Genomic DNA, 13,715 nt, shown 5'->3' on the forward strand with positions numbered 1-13,715 from the left:
CAAACTAGAAAACTGTGTAAATGTGCTTTGTTACTCTGCTGGTGCTGCTTGGACGTGGACGGCTGCTTCATGATGTGGACTCAGTCTGATCAGAAACCCAACAGACCGAGGCCGAGGGGCCCTGAGTGAGGTTCCCGTTACACATTAAGCCACATCCATCTAAAAGAAGCGCAACACGTTCTTGTGATGGCAGGTGCACGCGGGTGTCATATTTGTACTTTGTGCTTGGAACCTATTTCTTGAAGGGGCGACCGTCCAGAAAACGGGCTATTTAATCAGCGCCTGTCACGCCAGATAATCCTCCTGCTACTTTCCTTGCCATAAAACAGAACTGGCTGGTTTGTAGTCTAGTCACAACAAATGTCAGGCCTCTGGAAATCATGTGGTGACATCGACGTTTTACTTGTGGAGCTCCGGGGGCTGCGTCTTTAAAGTCCGACACTGCTGCATGTTGACGTGAGAAAACTGAGCGTTTGTTCGGCGTCAGGAGCCTTCGGCCCTTTTTAATTGGCCCCCGTTTAGCCGAGCAAGAAATGTGCTGAATTTCAATATGTACCCTTAAAGACGCCTTAGTACTGCTGCTGTTAATTACGACCGCGTGTGCGTATGTCGGGAGGGTCTGGTAACTGAGGCAGACAGTGGGGGAACGTCTTTACTCCTGTCGGAGCAGGTCGCCCTGCAGCCAGTCCGGCGACCGAAACCGGCACATCAGGAGCGCACGCCGCCTGTCCACAGCGGCTCCGACCGGAGCTGATGAAGCTCGGTCACTTTGGAGCATCCTGATGGCTCAGCCTCCCCGACGCGCATGTAGCTTGTTAACGTGAGTCTTTTGTCGCATGCTGTCGCCGAATCTTTCCTATACCCGTTGTCACTTTGACTTCGTTTGGTGTTGCTGCACATCCTGCCTTTCTCAGACTTCTGAACCTGTGGAGCGACGCTGACAAGACTCGAGTCTGCCGAGCCCTCTGTCTTAGAAGCAGCAAAAGAAGCAACTGAACTGACAAATACAGGAAAAAAGACTGGAAACACAACATGAGCAGCTGCAGCATCCTCGCACACATCGAAAACCTGCCACCAAAATCCCATGCCCTGTTTTCTTATTCCCCTCAGTGTCAAAACCACACGCTGAGGGGCCACAGCGCTCAAGGACTACCGCAGTCCTGCCAACTCACCCCCACCACACGCACAAGTCGGACAGCGATGAAACACTCACCAGCAGAAGCCGAATCCATCACACCCGTGCAGGCGTTCCTCGCATGGTTGCAGCAGCTCGGGCGTTTTATTTAAGGAATGCAGCGCCGCGCGTTAACATCCAGCACGAGCAGCGTCTCTCCTGTTTTCCTTGAGCATCTCCGAGAACAAACGTCTTCTCTCTGCCTCTCCACAGTGACAGGGAGATGGGGGGGGCACTGGGAGAGAGAGGGAGACACACAGAGTGAATGATAGGTTGTGTTTGTCTTTCCTCCATCCTTCTTCTCCTCTGCTGTTGGAGAGGGGCTCATCCATCACTCGGTTACACACAGGCTAACATACACCGATGCGCACAAATACACACACTTATACACACATGATGATACATTCAGCTGCCGAGAGACCGGCCAATGAGCGTTCAGCTCCACGTCTGTGGATGAATACAATTGGCTCTGTGAGCCGTCAGTCGGCTGATCCCTGTGTCCCCACAGCAACGACGAGGAGGAGGTGATGGGGTGAATAAAGGAGGAGGAGGAGGAGGAGGAGGAGGGAGAAAAATGAGGAAGAGATTAAAGAAGAACACGAGGATGAAGAAAATGAAGGAAATGAATCAGGAGGAGGAAGCTGAGGAAGATCTGGTGGAGGAACAGGTGGGGGAAGAGGAGGAGAAAGATAAAGCCTCGTCTGTCTGTCTGTCTGTCTGTCTGTCTGTCTGTCTGTCTGTCTGGGAGGGACTCACTGGGACACCACATGCCGCTGGTGGTTGCTGTCTCAGACAAAGGGACCAGAGTGAAGTATCGGTGTCTCACTGCCCAGCCTGCCTGGTAAAGTGTCTGGCAAGGTGCTGAGATTTCAGCTGGTTTTCTGACCTCACAGTCAGATTCTCCACGCATGTCTCCGGTACTTTCAGCGATTCAGACCAGTCTGCTGTTGTGCTTATTGTCATCTGTTTCCTAGTTGGAAGCACAGTCGATCCAATCAGAGCGTAAACCAGTAGATTACTTTATGAACCCCCAAGGGAAAATTCTGGAAATAGGGGGCAGAAGTGGGGAGTGGGAGTCACCAGCTGCGTGTGCCGAATGTCGGACTTTTTTCTGTAGCGACAACACTCAAAGCAGGACATTTCTTTATTTGAAATGACAAGCATTAACTGCTTCTAGCAGTTTCTACATCCTCCTGTTTGGACTGAAAACAGCAGCGTCGGGGTCATCTTATACATCGGTCACTTCTGATTCAAGCAAAACAACTTCACAGCCAAGCAGAAAAGAACTAACATGAACACAAGGTGAGACTGACATGAAAAGGAGACAGCAGCTCACCGCACCAGCAAACCATTTTATTTAAGAGAGACTGTCCACTTGAATTAACATGAAATGATGTAAATGCCAGAGTTAGCCAGAAAGGCGTGAACACTGTAGGGGTCATGCATGTGCCTGCGACCTTGGTGCATGTGGCTGTACACATAGAGTTGGAGCCATAAGAAAAAAAATCACGAGGTCATACAACAATAAAAAATAAGCTGCATGTGTCAGCCACAGGAAGGCGAAGCTGCTGCACCCTCAGCGCCCCCGTTCGCTGCTGCTATACTTCCCCAGACGTTTGTCATTTGAAATGCAGAATAATTTGCATATTAACTTTGAAAATGCTCAGAATGCCCAGTTTTTCAAGAGCAGAGAGCCTCGTCAAAGTCTAGTGAAACCTGCTCTTTAAGGCAGTGATTTCTTAGTAGTTTTTTATGGTTTTTAAAATTGCAGCTAGTTGAGTAAGGTGGTGAATCAGACTTGAAGGAGGGTGTGAGATTGATTCCTGTCAGAGCTCTGTCACACACAGGAGACAGAAAAGTCATATCAGTAGTTTCTAGTCAGGTGGTAAAACATGTTAAAGCATCAGGAAAAGAGACCAGAGAGAGGAGAGAGCAGATCAGTGAAGAGTGACTTAGACTGGATCTGATTGGGCAAACACACATCCACAGCCTACTGCGTCACACCTGTATGAGCACGATCTGCTTGTGTTTCCTGTTTGCTTTATGTATGTTTACTGTCCCCTCAGGTCTCCCAGGAATCCCCAGCAGAAGATCATCAAACGGGTCATTGGCCTGGAGGGGGACTTCATCAGGTAGGAATCAGCCCTGTACAACTTACTGAACCTCTGAGTGAGCTGCTGTAAAAAGCACTGAGAGAGGAGCTGGTGACTTTGACATCACAGCTGCTTTGTAACAAACTGAAGGTGTCCTGAGGTTGGTGTGAGACAGCAGTCTGTTATTCAGGAGAAACCACGGCTGCCTCACCTTTAATTGTATCACTCTGCAGTCAAGTGGTTTGCTCCATCACACTGATTTCTAATCGGATTAACTTACCTCATGCCACAATAAATCCCTGCTCGCTTCCTGCACAAACACAAGTCACTCACTAAGGTCACAAACACAGAGGGCTTAGCAACTCTGTATTTTTACTGTTTACTGTGGCAAGCACAAGGAACATCCTGTTTGGGTTGCAGTTGTAAGACAATGTACACACTCTCACACACTGGGTTATACTGCAGCAGCACATTTATTTTTAGTTGTCTCCATGAGCGGTATTTACTGTATGATCCACAAAGTTGTTTGTACAATATTATGACCCACAGTGAGGATTTATTGTTTGGTGACCTCTGGTGATCACAGTAACGCAGTAAAGGAGAAAGACTGGTGAAGGCTGTGTGCTAGTAAAGTGGCCACTTCATGCAAAACCAGCTGACACCAATGCAGGTCCCTAATGCACTTACAAGCTCAGTCCACAAGGGGGCGACATTTTCTTATCTCCACCTCCACAACATGCCCCTCCATGTGCAGTGTGCCTGTGTCCCCCTGGTGAACCCCAGTGCTCCCTCTCTGTTGGCTCTGGGTTTGGTCTCCACCACCTCCTGAGGGAAACCTCTGGCTCTGGAGCTGCTAAATGCTCCACTGTGTTCCCCAACCGGTCTCTGACCGGCTCTGTCTGCTGGTTGAAGCTGAGCAGGTCGCGGACAGCGGCTGTGTAGAGCGTCTCCTCTGACAACAGCAGCTTCCTGCTGTTCCACACGGAACCAGGACAGCAGAGCTGTGGTTCGACACCGTAAATCTGTGTGAAGTCGAGGGCAGCTGCAGGTTCAGCTGATGGTCTACCATGTTCATCACTACCATGCGCACACACACACCTTTATCACTGTGTCGTGGTTTTCACATTACCTTTTTCTACTGTGGAATTATTAAAATATTACTTGCAGCTGGTTTAAATAACCTTATATTTGTATGATTGTCTCCTAAATTTAAGATAGTTGGACTGTATTTTATATAGCGCTTTCTCACAGTGTGTTGCACTGGCCAAAGCGCTTTACAGAAGATCATACACCATTCACCCACCGATGACGACAGGCTGCCATGCACCGGGAGCAATTCGGGGTTCAGTGTCTTGCTCAGGGACACTTAGGCATGCGGGGAGACCGGGAGTCGAACCACCAACTTGCTGGTCAGGAGACAACTGCCCTACCTCATGAGCCACAGCCATGCCCAGTTGAGAAATTTAAAGGGACCAAAGTGGTTTCAAAGTGATCTTTCAGTATAGCTTCAGGCTGATTTACTTGTAGATTGGTTGTGTTTTCATCAATTGGGTTATCTTGATATTTTGTTAATTTTGTACCTTTTATATTAATGACCCAACAATAACACCCAAACAGTGCACTTACTGCTCCTTACTTTATTCAGGTAAAACTCAACTGCTCTTTATTGAATGATTACTCTTAAAATCACAGAGCATGTGCTGTGTGTTCTTGTGGTGTGGATGAGTGTATCTGCTGCTTGTGGGTCAAACCCTCAGTAACAAGACACTGTGTCCAGCTCAGGTTAGACACTGGAAGACGTGCATTGGCATGTTATGAAAAACAGAGTTGTGACTGGAGGGCTCAACATGCTCATTCTGCTGTGTGTGAGCTGTGTTGCTACTGTTGTAGAGCAGTTTGTCAGTTCCTTACCTGTCCTTAGGACCAGGTCAAAGTAACATCCAGTGGGCCTACTGTGACTGCACTGCAGCTCGTGTGGGCTCGGTCAGTGCAGCTTGCATAATTTCTGCCAGTGTCAAATTGTAATTGTTGGTTTTTTCAAATTCTGCCCAGAAGTGTCTGAGATGTTCCAGTGACGACAAACCGAGAGACTGTCCTGCCACCTGATCTCAGTCTGGAGTTAATGTCGAGGCCATATGCTGGAGGCCCAAAGAAAGTCAGGCGGAACATTTGCAAATGGAGGTAGAGGTGGAGTGTGTGCAGCAATGTTCATAAAAAATTACAGCACTTCATCACAAAATATCTGCTGGGCTGAATTCAGAAAACACAGCCTGATGTGGCTCCACTGCTTTTGAGTCTTCATCTCGGCTGACCAAAGCTGGTTAGCATAAGGCTAAACCCACTGAAGGCAGTCGTGCTTGGTTCGGCTGCAACCCGTTCTTATTTCTGGAAAAAAAAAAAAAGCCTGTGCCAATAAATAAATTCAGCTGCTGGGCTGTGGCCAGCATCAATATTTATGTATCCAAGGCCTCTTTGCTGAGACCAGCACACACGCATAAGGAATCACAGATACACTTCCATTGAAGAAGCCACTGAGGATATAATTCACAGTGTTCCCTGATGAATGATCAGTCAGAGCTGGAAGAGGCCTGTAACAGTCCAGAGGGATGATGAAGGGCGCTGCACCATCTCCTCATAAACAGGATCTGATTGAATCAAGATGAGATGAACACCTCCTCCACCTTTATTAGTCTCACTGTCCTCAGATCAGATCTTTGAGCGATTGGGCGATGACAGGAAGTGACACCACTGGGACGATTTAGAGGCTGGTGATTAAGGGTAATGAAATGGAAGTGGTAATTGTGCCGGGGATTTGAGTTGCCATCAGTACGGACCTTAACTGCAATTATGTGATCTTTTCTTTTTCTCCAGCAGTTGTTCATCCCGTTAGAAACTTTCAGCATTTTTTGGCTTTGGTGTCCCTGTTTGTTATGCAGACCCTGATCATACCAAAAGGATGCATTTCATAGTGATGCTTTGCTGCACCTGCAGAGTTCCGACAACACCTCCAAAGATTTTCCACAGATTTTGAAAGTTAGAATCTCAGAATGCACATGTTTGCCCCCGCCTGCAAGTGTGCAACAGTTGTGTGATGATGTGAATGTTTTTGGTCATTTTCCAAGCCAAGGATCCGACATTCCCATCCTCTTCCCACCTTGACCGGCTGGTTGCACGTACCTGTCAGGCACTACTTTTTAAGTCCTTACACAACAATCTGTGTCACGTCTCATGTTGCCTTCTAGAGCTGCTCCCCTCAGTCGCCTGTGTGAACGACCCAGGTTAATGTCTGAGCAAAGATGATGTCTCGTGATGAGCCGGTCTGAAAACGAGCACTGTTCTCCCAACTCCCCCCACCCTTAAGTTTTTAGGCAGCGGTCGGTCAGTAGCCGACATTTGAACAAACTGAATTTTATATTTCAGTAGCCACATGTCCTTAAATTTTGTGGTGCTGGTTCACACTTTGTCTTGAAACGTTGAAGAAATAAATTCCCAAAATTTATATGAAGAAATTTCTTTCAGCCTGCTCAAGATTATTTTAGTTCTATTAATGCATAATTTTTATGCTGAGTTTTGTTTTAAAAAATCACTGTTGGATAATATATATATATAATATGCAGATTCTGTTTTGGCCTGCTGATAAGCTTGCGGTGTGATCAAGTTTGGACACACCTTCCCATTCAGAGTTTTATTTTCTCACGCCCTCTCTCATGTTAGAGAAGAACACTGACGGCCGATATCAGAACTGGGACACACTGACTGAGAAGTTGTGTCCTGTCCGTTGATGACACCTGCAACCACAGCAAATGTGATTTTGATGCTCCTGATGTAATATGGAAATACATGCACCCACATAACATTAAATGACTGGCTAAGACAGCGGGACAGGATGTGGTGTCTCTCAGCTACATCCCCCATTTTCAGACCAGCCAGTCAGCCTTGGCTGTGAGGAAAGTAAAAAATGTAAACCCACAATAGTTAGAAACAGGGTGTTGTTATGGTGACATGGTAAGTCACAAAGTGCTGTACCATCCGTACCTATACAGTTTCCAGCCGCTGCAAACTCTTGCACTCAGTCACATGTAGGTGACGTCAGTAAAGTCTTTGAGGGTTCAGGGCTTAAGACCTTAGGAGGGGCTTGGAGATTCAGCCTGGCTGTGTTGGCATCTAAAGCTAATGTGTTTGTTTTGGTGACATTAGCGACCTAGCATGGTCATGATTTTACCTTTGTATTGCCTTATGATATTAACTTGGGAGCTATTCTTTGTGTCACATGAGCAGAGACCAGAATGCAGAATGGCCTACTGCAGAATTAAAGATTGTAATCACTGGATTTTAATCATACATACTTTAATGCATATGTTGCTGTGTATTGCTGTGTTTCATAATGTACATGCAATAATCTACAAAGTAAATCTTTACTAAATGTAGCGAATTAGTAGTATAATAGAAAATGGAAATTCTCAAGTTCCACGGAGTTGTACTACTTGAATACATATACTTGGTACTGTTTACTTCTGCCAGTATGTGACACACCAAAGCTGCTGTCGCTTATTTCTGTTAAGGCACAAAAACCCTCTCTGAACTTTTTTAAATTAAAGGCTGCTCGAGCTTTTGCAACCAGAGCTTGGTTGTGTTTCAGCTCATTACTAATATTCAGAAGCACTGCTGGGTTTCTAATTGTTTTCAGTGAGCTGAGATGAAAGTCTGGGCTGTGGGCACACGAGTGACATTAGAATGAGCTAAGAACATTTAACCAAAAGTCATCTGTAAAAGTTGAACATCATTAGATTCAAACCACAACCCGGATTTTTCTTTGTCTTTCCTTCAGGACTTTGAGCTACAAGAACCGATACGTTCGAGTGCCTGATGGCCACTTCTGGATCGAGGGCGATCATCACGGACACAGTCTGGACAGCAACAGCTTCGGACCGGTACAAAGTCAACCTGCTGCTCAGCTGCTCTGCCTCCTGACTGGTCCAGAGTTCCTCTTCTTCCTCTTTCATGTGGTGGAGATCGCAGTCCTCTCGGTCCAGATTGGAGCCCTCCCGGTCTAGACTGCGGCTTTCCAGAAGGGGGTCCTCTTCTTTAATCACCAGTAGGTGCTGGATGTCTGCAGGGAACAATAAACACACATTATGGACAGCTGTGACTTTATACTAACACTGATATCACTGGTATCTTTCCTGAATGTCAGTCAGATCACTGATGATTCCTCTGCAGATCTGCACCAGCTATAGTGTTATCACCAAGAACTGGTGGTGGAAGAAGTATTCTACTACTAGTATGTAAAAATACTAAGGCTGTACCCAGTTAAGAATTTTGTCAGTCAACTGTTAGCCATTCAATGCGATATATAAATATAGTAATGTAATGTCTCTGATACTGGATCATAGTGACTGATGCGGTTACTGTGTTCATAGCTTTAATGCTGCAGCTGGTAAAGGTGGAGCTGATGGTAACTACCTTATATACTTATACTGTGAAGTACTTTACATCCTACTGGGTAGCTGGTGGATTTCCTACCAGGGATTCAGTTCAATTCAGTTTTATTTGTATAGCGCTAAATCCCAGCAAAAGTCATCTAAGGACACTTTACAAAGTCAATTCTAAACCTTACTGCTATTATTATTATTATTACAGAGGGAAAAACCCAACAAATACCCCTGAGCAGCACTTGGCAACAGCGAGGAGGAAAAACTCCCTTTAACGAAAGAAACCTCCGACAGACCCCGGCTATTATGGGTGGCCTTCTGCCTCGACCGGTTGGGGTGAGCGGATAGAGGAGAGAGAGAAGAAGAAAAGCAACAAGACAGAGAGAGAGAACCTCAGAGCATCATGCCCCCCCAGCAGTCTAGGCCTATAGCAGCATAACTAAGGGAAGGCTCAGGGTCACCTGATCCAGCCCTAACTATAAGCTTTATCAGAAAGGAACGTCTTAAGTCTAATCTTAAAGGTAGAGAGGGTGTCCACCTCCTGAACTGAGACTGGGAGTTGGTTCCATAGGAGAGGAGCTTGATAGCTAAAGGCGCTGCTTCTATGTTCCTGAAACGCAGCTGTCAGGTTCCTGACTCTTCCTAACAGGCATCACCATCTTGCACTTTACAAAATCATATCATCTTAGTTCTTGCTGGATATCTGAAGCTGCAGCCTCACACCTGACTGTTTAATGCCCCCAGCAAATGCCCATACCAGGGGAAACGTGAGTAAAACCCTTAAACCAATAGCATACATCTGAGAAGGAGGTCTCATCTCATTCATATTAAATCTGCCTGCAGTGCTCGCTACCACCCAGCACAGATCTTACACTCAGGAGCACATCAGTCCCACAGTTGATGCGCTCAGCTTCTGGGTCGATCAGAAATAGGCCGAAACAAATGAAAAAACACCCACAGTCTCTACATAGAGTATGGAGTGGAAACTCCACATGGGATGTACTTTAGACTTAGACTGTAGTTTATTTGGCCGGAGGTGATAGGTCGCATCACTGGCGGGGGACGAAGCAGCTTACAGGAGGGAGGTGGCCGGTCTGGTGTCATGGTGCAAGGACAATAATCTCAGCCTCAACGCGGACAAGACGAAGGAGATGATAGTGGACATGAGGAAGGAGAGGAGATCTCATCAGCCACTGTTCATCTGGGGGCTTGAAGTGGAGAGGGTGAGCAGCTTCAAACAACTTCTACAGCTGCATCATTGAGAGCATCTTGACCAGCTGCATCACTGTCTGGTATGGCAGGACTACTGCTATGGACCACAAGCACCTGCAGAGAGTGGTAAAGACTGTGGAGAAGATCACCAGGACTCCACTGCCCTCTCTGCAGAGCATTTACCACCGCAGGGTGTGTAGGAAGGCTGCCTCCATCCTCAAAGATCCCACCCACCCCCAGCACGGACTGTTCGCCTGGCCAGAGGTTCAGAAGTGTGAAATGCAGGACCTCCAGACTGAACAACTTTTTCTTTCCCTCTGCCATCAGACTCCTAAACAGCTGAGGAGTTTATTACCAGGAAATACATCATGTACTGTCGACCTGTACTATTTACATTCTCAGTTTGCATATGCATAATTGCACATTGACTGTTGACTGCTGCACATGCTGCTCCCATGCAGCATACATTCTCTGTTATATTCTTTTTTATTATATTGCTGCATTTGCTGCTTAAAGTGCCTTAGATTTAGTGTTACTTATTTATCTACTTTATATTTCATTTGTATTTTGTGGCATTCATGTGGATGGCAAAGTAAGAATTTCATTGTACAGGGAAACACGTTTCCTAACTGTGCATATGACAAATAAACACTTTGACTTGAACTTGAAGATGGGCATTTCCCATCTAACATTTTTACATCAAGGTTTTGATCAATAGCAGTGAGTCAGCCAGCTGCTCAGATTTCCGCCTTTCATGGCTTCATAACAGAACATGAAAATAGGAACTGTTGAACAAAGCAAAGAAGAGATGAGAAGGAACCAAAGAAGGAACTGGAAGATTAAAGAGGAATTCAGGGAACTTGAATCCAAACCAGGGAACCACAGAACTAACGATAATGGAGGAAGGATAAAAACAAAGAAAGAACTATCATAAACTAACTGTTGAATCAACAAAAGAAATGAAAATAAATAAATGAACCAAGGAACCAAAGAGGACCTACCTCAGGAGGTGGTGGAGACCGTAAATAAATGAACCAAGGAACCAAAGAGTTGGTGGAGACCATGGAGCTGATGAGGAGGAGAAGGAACCAAAAAGATTTGGTAGCACTTTGTGGGCTTTGTGGTTCTGTCACTCCTACTGTCAGAACTCAGAGGCAGTGCCCAAAAGGGATTTCTAAGCTCTGTTGTCATATGTATGCTGTGAAAAGCCCAGTGAGCAGTACAGCAGCACCAGCAGGCTGAGCTGGATGACACACTGTAGCACAGTACACCTGTGTTATCTGTAGCCGATATCGATCCAGCATCAGCTTGACTTGTGTTTTTTTTCCCAGGTCTCTGTGGGCCTGCTTCACGGTCGGGCATCCCACATCATCTGGCCACCAAATCGCTGGCAGCGAATCAGAGCGTCCCTACCCGCCAACCGAGGACCACTGGACACCGAGGAAGACGAGGGATGAGGACACATTACACACACACTGTTGTAACTGTACTGTTGTAAATGTGTGTAGGATGCAGTGTTTGGTCATTGTTCCTGATCCCAAGTCAGATTTTTCCAGTGCTGTCATGTGACCTGCAAACTGGTTGGTGCTTTGTTGTTTTGCCGCCCAGTTGTTAATGACAAGGACTCAAACCTTGACGCCTGCAGGTCACAGCCACACAGAGGGCTGAAGTCCTGACCTCCAGACGAGCAGTCATCCAACACAAGTATTTTGATAATCGATTACCTACTTAAAAGTCAAATATTCTCTGGTTCTGATGATTTTCTGCTTTTCTCTGTTTCTTATTACTGGAAACTGAATATATTTTTTTTGTGGACTTTTGTTGGTTGGATTAAACAAGAGACTTGAGAACATTGCACCTGGTGATGTTATTAATATCTGGCATTTTTTGAGCCAAACGGTCTGTGCGTAGTAGGCAGGTGAACTCATAATAAAATCACCCTTTGTTGCAGCACTATGCTGACTTCTGGCTCTTTCTCTGCAGATTAGTTTCATTATTCTCTAGGAAGTAATCAGTGTGTTCATGGGGTTTAATGTCCAACATTCTAAGATCAGTGAGAACCTTGATATTAGAGTCACTGGTTAATGTGATGGCATTGAAAAGCACACCACAGCTTCACTGAAGTCTTTCCAGCACTGACTGCGTTAGCTATACTGCTTGTTCCTACTTCAGGACATCCACCCCCACTCTGCTGATGCCATCTTTCCAGTGTTTTAGCTCTTTTTTTTATTTCCTGCTACTGGACAGACATCAGCTGATGTTGGCCACCAATGCCTTCAGCAGACCGTGGTTACATGTTTCTAAGAAAACACTGAAAAAGCTTCATAGGTAGGGTCTGACACAGTGAAATGTATTCCCCTTTAAAGAGGTAGCAGAACCTTGCTGTCAGTGCAGCCTCCATGTTTGTGACCTCTCAGGGTCACTTGAGGACAAAGCAATTTTTGTTTATATAGGAGCTTTCTAAACATATGTGACAAACCGCTTCAGAGGTCCAATCAATGACAATAAAAAGCAGTCAAGGTAAAATAGATGTGGGGGCGAGGGGGGCATGAAGAGTAAAACACAACAATACAGTAATATAACGGAACCCAAATATAGTGTCAAACACCTTGGAAAGCAGAGGGGTTTTTAATAGTGTGCAGAAAGGGGCCAGGTTCGGAGTAGATCTAATGATATAGGGGAGACTGATCCATAATCTGGGGCTACCGCTGCAGAAGCCTTAGATTTCAGCCTACTTCTCAGAAGCTTTAAGCGCAGCTGATACAAATATCTTAGGGATCTTCCTGAGTTATGAGGATGAAGACTCTCAGAGAAGTATGATAACGGAGCGAGTGCATGAACGGCTTTAAAAAGCAACAGCAATAATTCAAAATCAGCCCTTTGCCAAACAGGGAGCCAATGAAATGAGGCTAGAATTGGAGTCGCGTTCTTATTTACGAGTTCTGTAAGAAGGCGAGCTGCAGCATTGTGAGCCATCTGAAGTCTGGATAATAATACCTGAGGGATACTGCAGTGGCCAATATCTGATGTGAAGTAAATGAATTCAGGCAAATCATTCCAGTTCCATTGATCATTTATTATTACAAAAATTCAAAGCAGGGGATAGAACCACTGTCTCCTATCCACTGTCTCTGCAGAGAAATAAATAAGAGAAAATTGCCAAAGTCAGTCATTTAGTCAAATTGTCAGTCAAAAGTGCTAGCTCCCTATCTTTGCCTGCTTGTTCATCCGTGCTTTTGTCCCTCTATACCATAACGCACTACTTTTTTTTAACTAAGACACACAAGAGCAGCAACCGCTCGCCCCCCGTACCCTCCCATCCTGCCTCCTTTCCTGTTTTTGTCCCCTTGATCACGTCAATTCTCGAACTTAGCTTCTCTTTTACGGGAACACTCTGCGATGTTCTTAATAACAGGAAGGGCTGACTGACCGATTCTCTTAGAGTTCACTAAGACACACATTTTATGTAACAAAAGTCATACAAGCACTTTTTTTTAACTCATACTGAGGCCTAGCTATAAATGTAATGTCTGTGTATAACAGTGACGTGCGGTCAGGGGAGGCAGGCAATCTTGAAAAAAAAAAGTTAACCATAAAATATAATAAATGTTAATATTTGTCGGCTGGTATGTGTTGTAGGCCCTTTTGCCGTTCGAATCCGATGTTGAAGGATTTTATTTTTCAATAAAGAATAGCAGAATTTCCGTATGTCCCGTTCAAATACATGGAGGAGATGCGCGATGAGGCAGCACTTTGCTGTGCCTCTCGGTGGATCGTGTAATCCTCACAAACTGTATGCGATGC

General features: G+C 45.6%; 2 protein-coding genes across 4 annotated transcripts in view; one reads left to right on the top strand and one right to left on the bottom strand.

Moving 5' to 3' along the window:
* LOC109969118 (leucine-rich repeat neuronal protein 3-like) overlaps window positions 1–1,685 on the bottom strand; it is an 18,465-nt gene extending 16,780 nt beyond the window's left edge. The window contains exon 1 of the mRNA XM_020615794.1: window positions 1,214–1,685. The gene's annotated coding sequence lies outside the window, so the exon portion shown is untranslated. The remainder of the gene's footprint in view (window positions 1–1,213) is intronic.
* Window positions 536–11,766, top strand: immp2l (inner mitochondrial membrane peptidase subunit 2). 3 transcript variants are annotated; one of them, XM_020615781.1, is made up of 4 exons: window positions 536–820; window positions 3,241–3,306; window positions 8,096–8,198; window positions 11,243–11,766. In XM_020615781.1, exons 1-4 carry the CDS (start codon window positions 783–785, stop codon window positions 11,366–11,368), a joined length of 333 nt encoding a protein of 110 aa, XP_020471437.1. In that variant the 5' UTR covers window positions 536–782; the 3' UTR covers window positions 11,369–11,766. The 3 variants fall into 3 exon arrangements, 2 of the variants coding, with proteins under 2 accessions (XP_020471437.1, XP_020471438.1); XR_002276227.1 differs by lacking the exon at window positions 536–820 and adding an exon at window positions 1,761–1,841; XM_020615782.1 differs by lacking the exon at window positions 536–820 and adding an exon at window positions 2,451–2,476.
* Window positions 11,767–13,715: the final 1,949 nt, after the last annotated feature.

Source organism: Monopterus albus, unplaced genomic scaffold (genome assembly GCF_001952655.1).
Source record: "Monopterus albus unplaced genomic scaffold, M_albus_1.0 scaffold170.1, whole genome shotgun sequence".
NCBI lineage: Eukaryota > Metazoa > Chordata > Actinopteri > Synbranchiformes > Synbranchidae > Monopterus > Monopterus albus.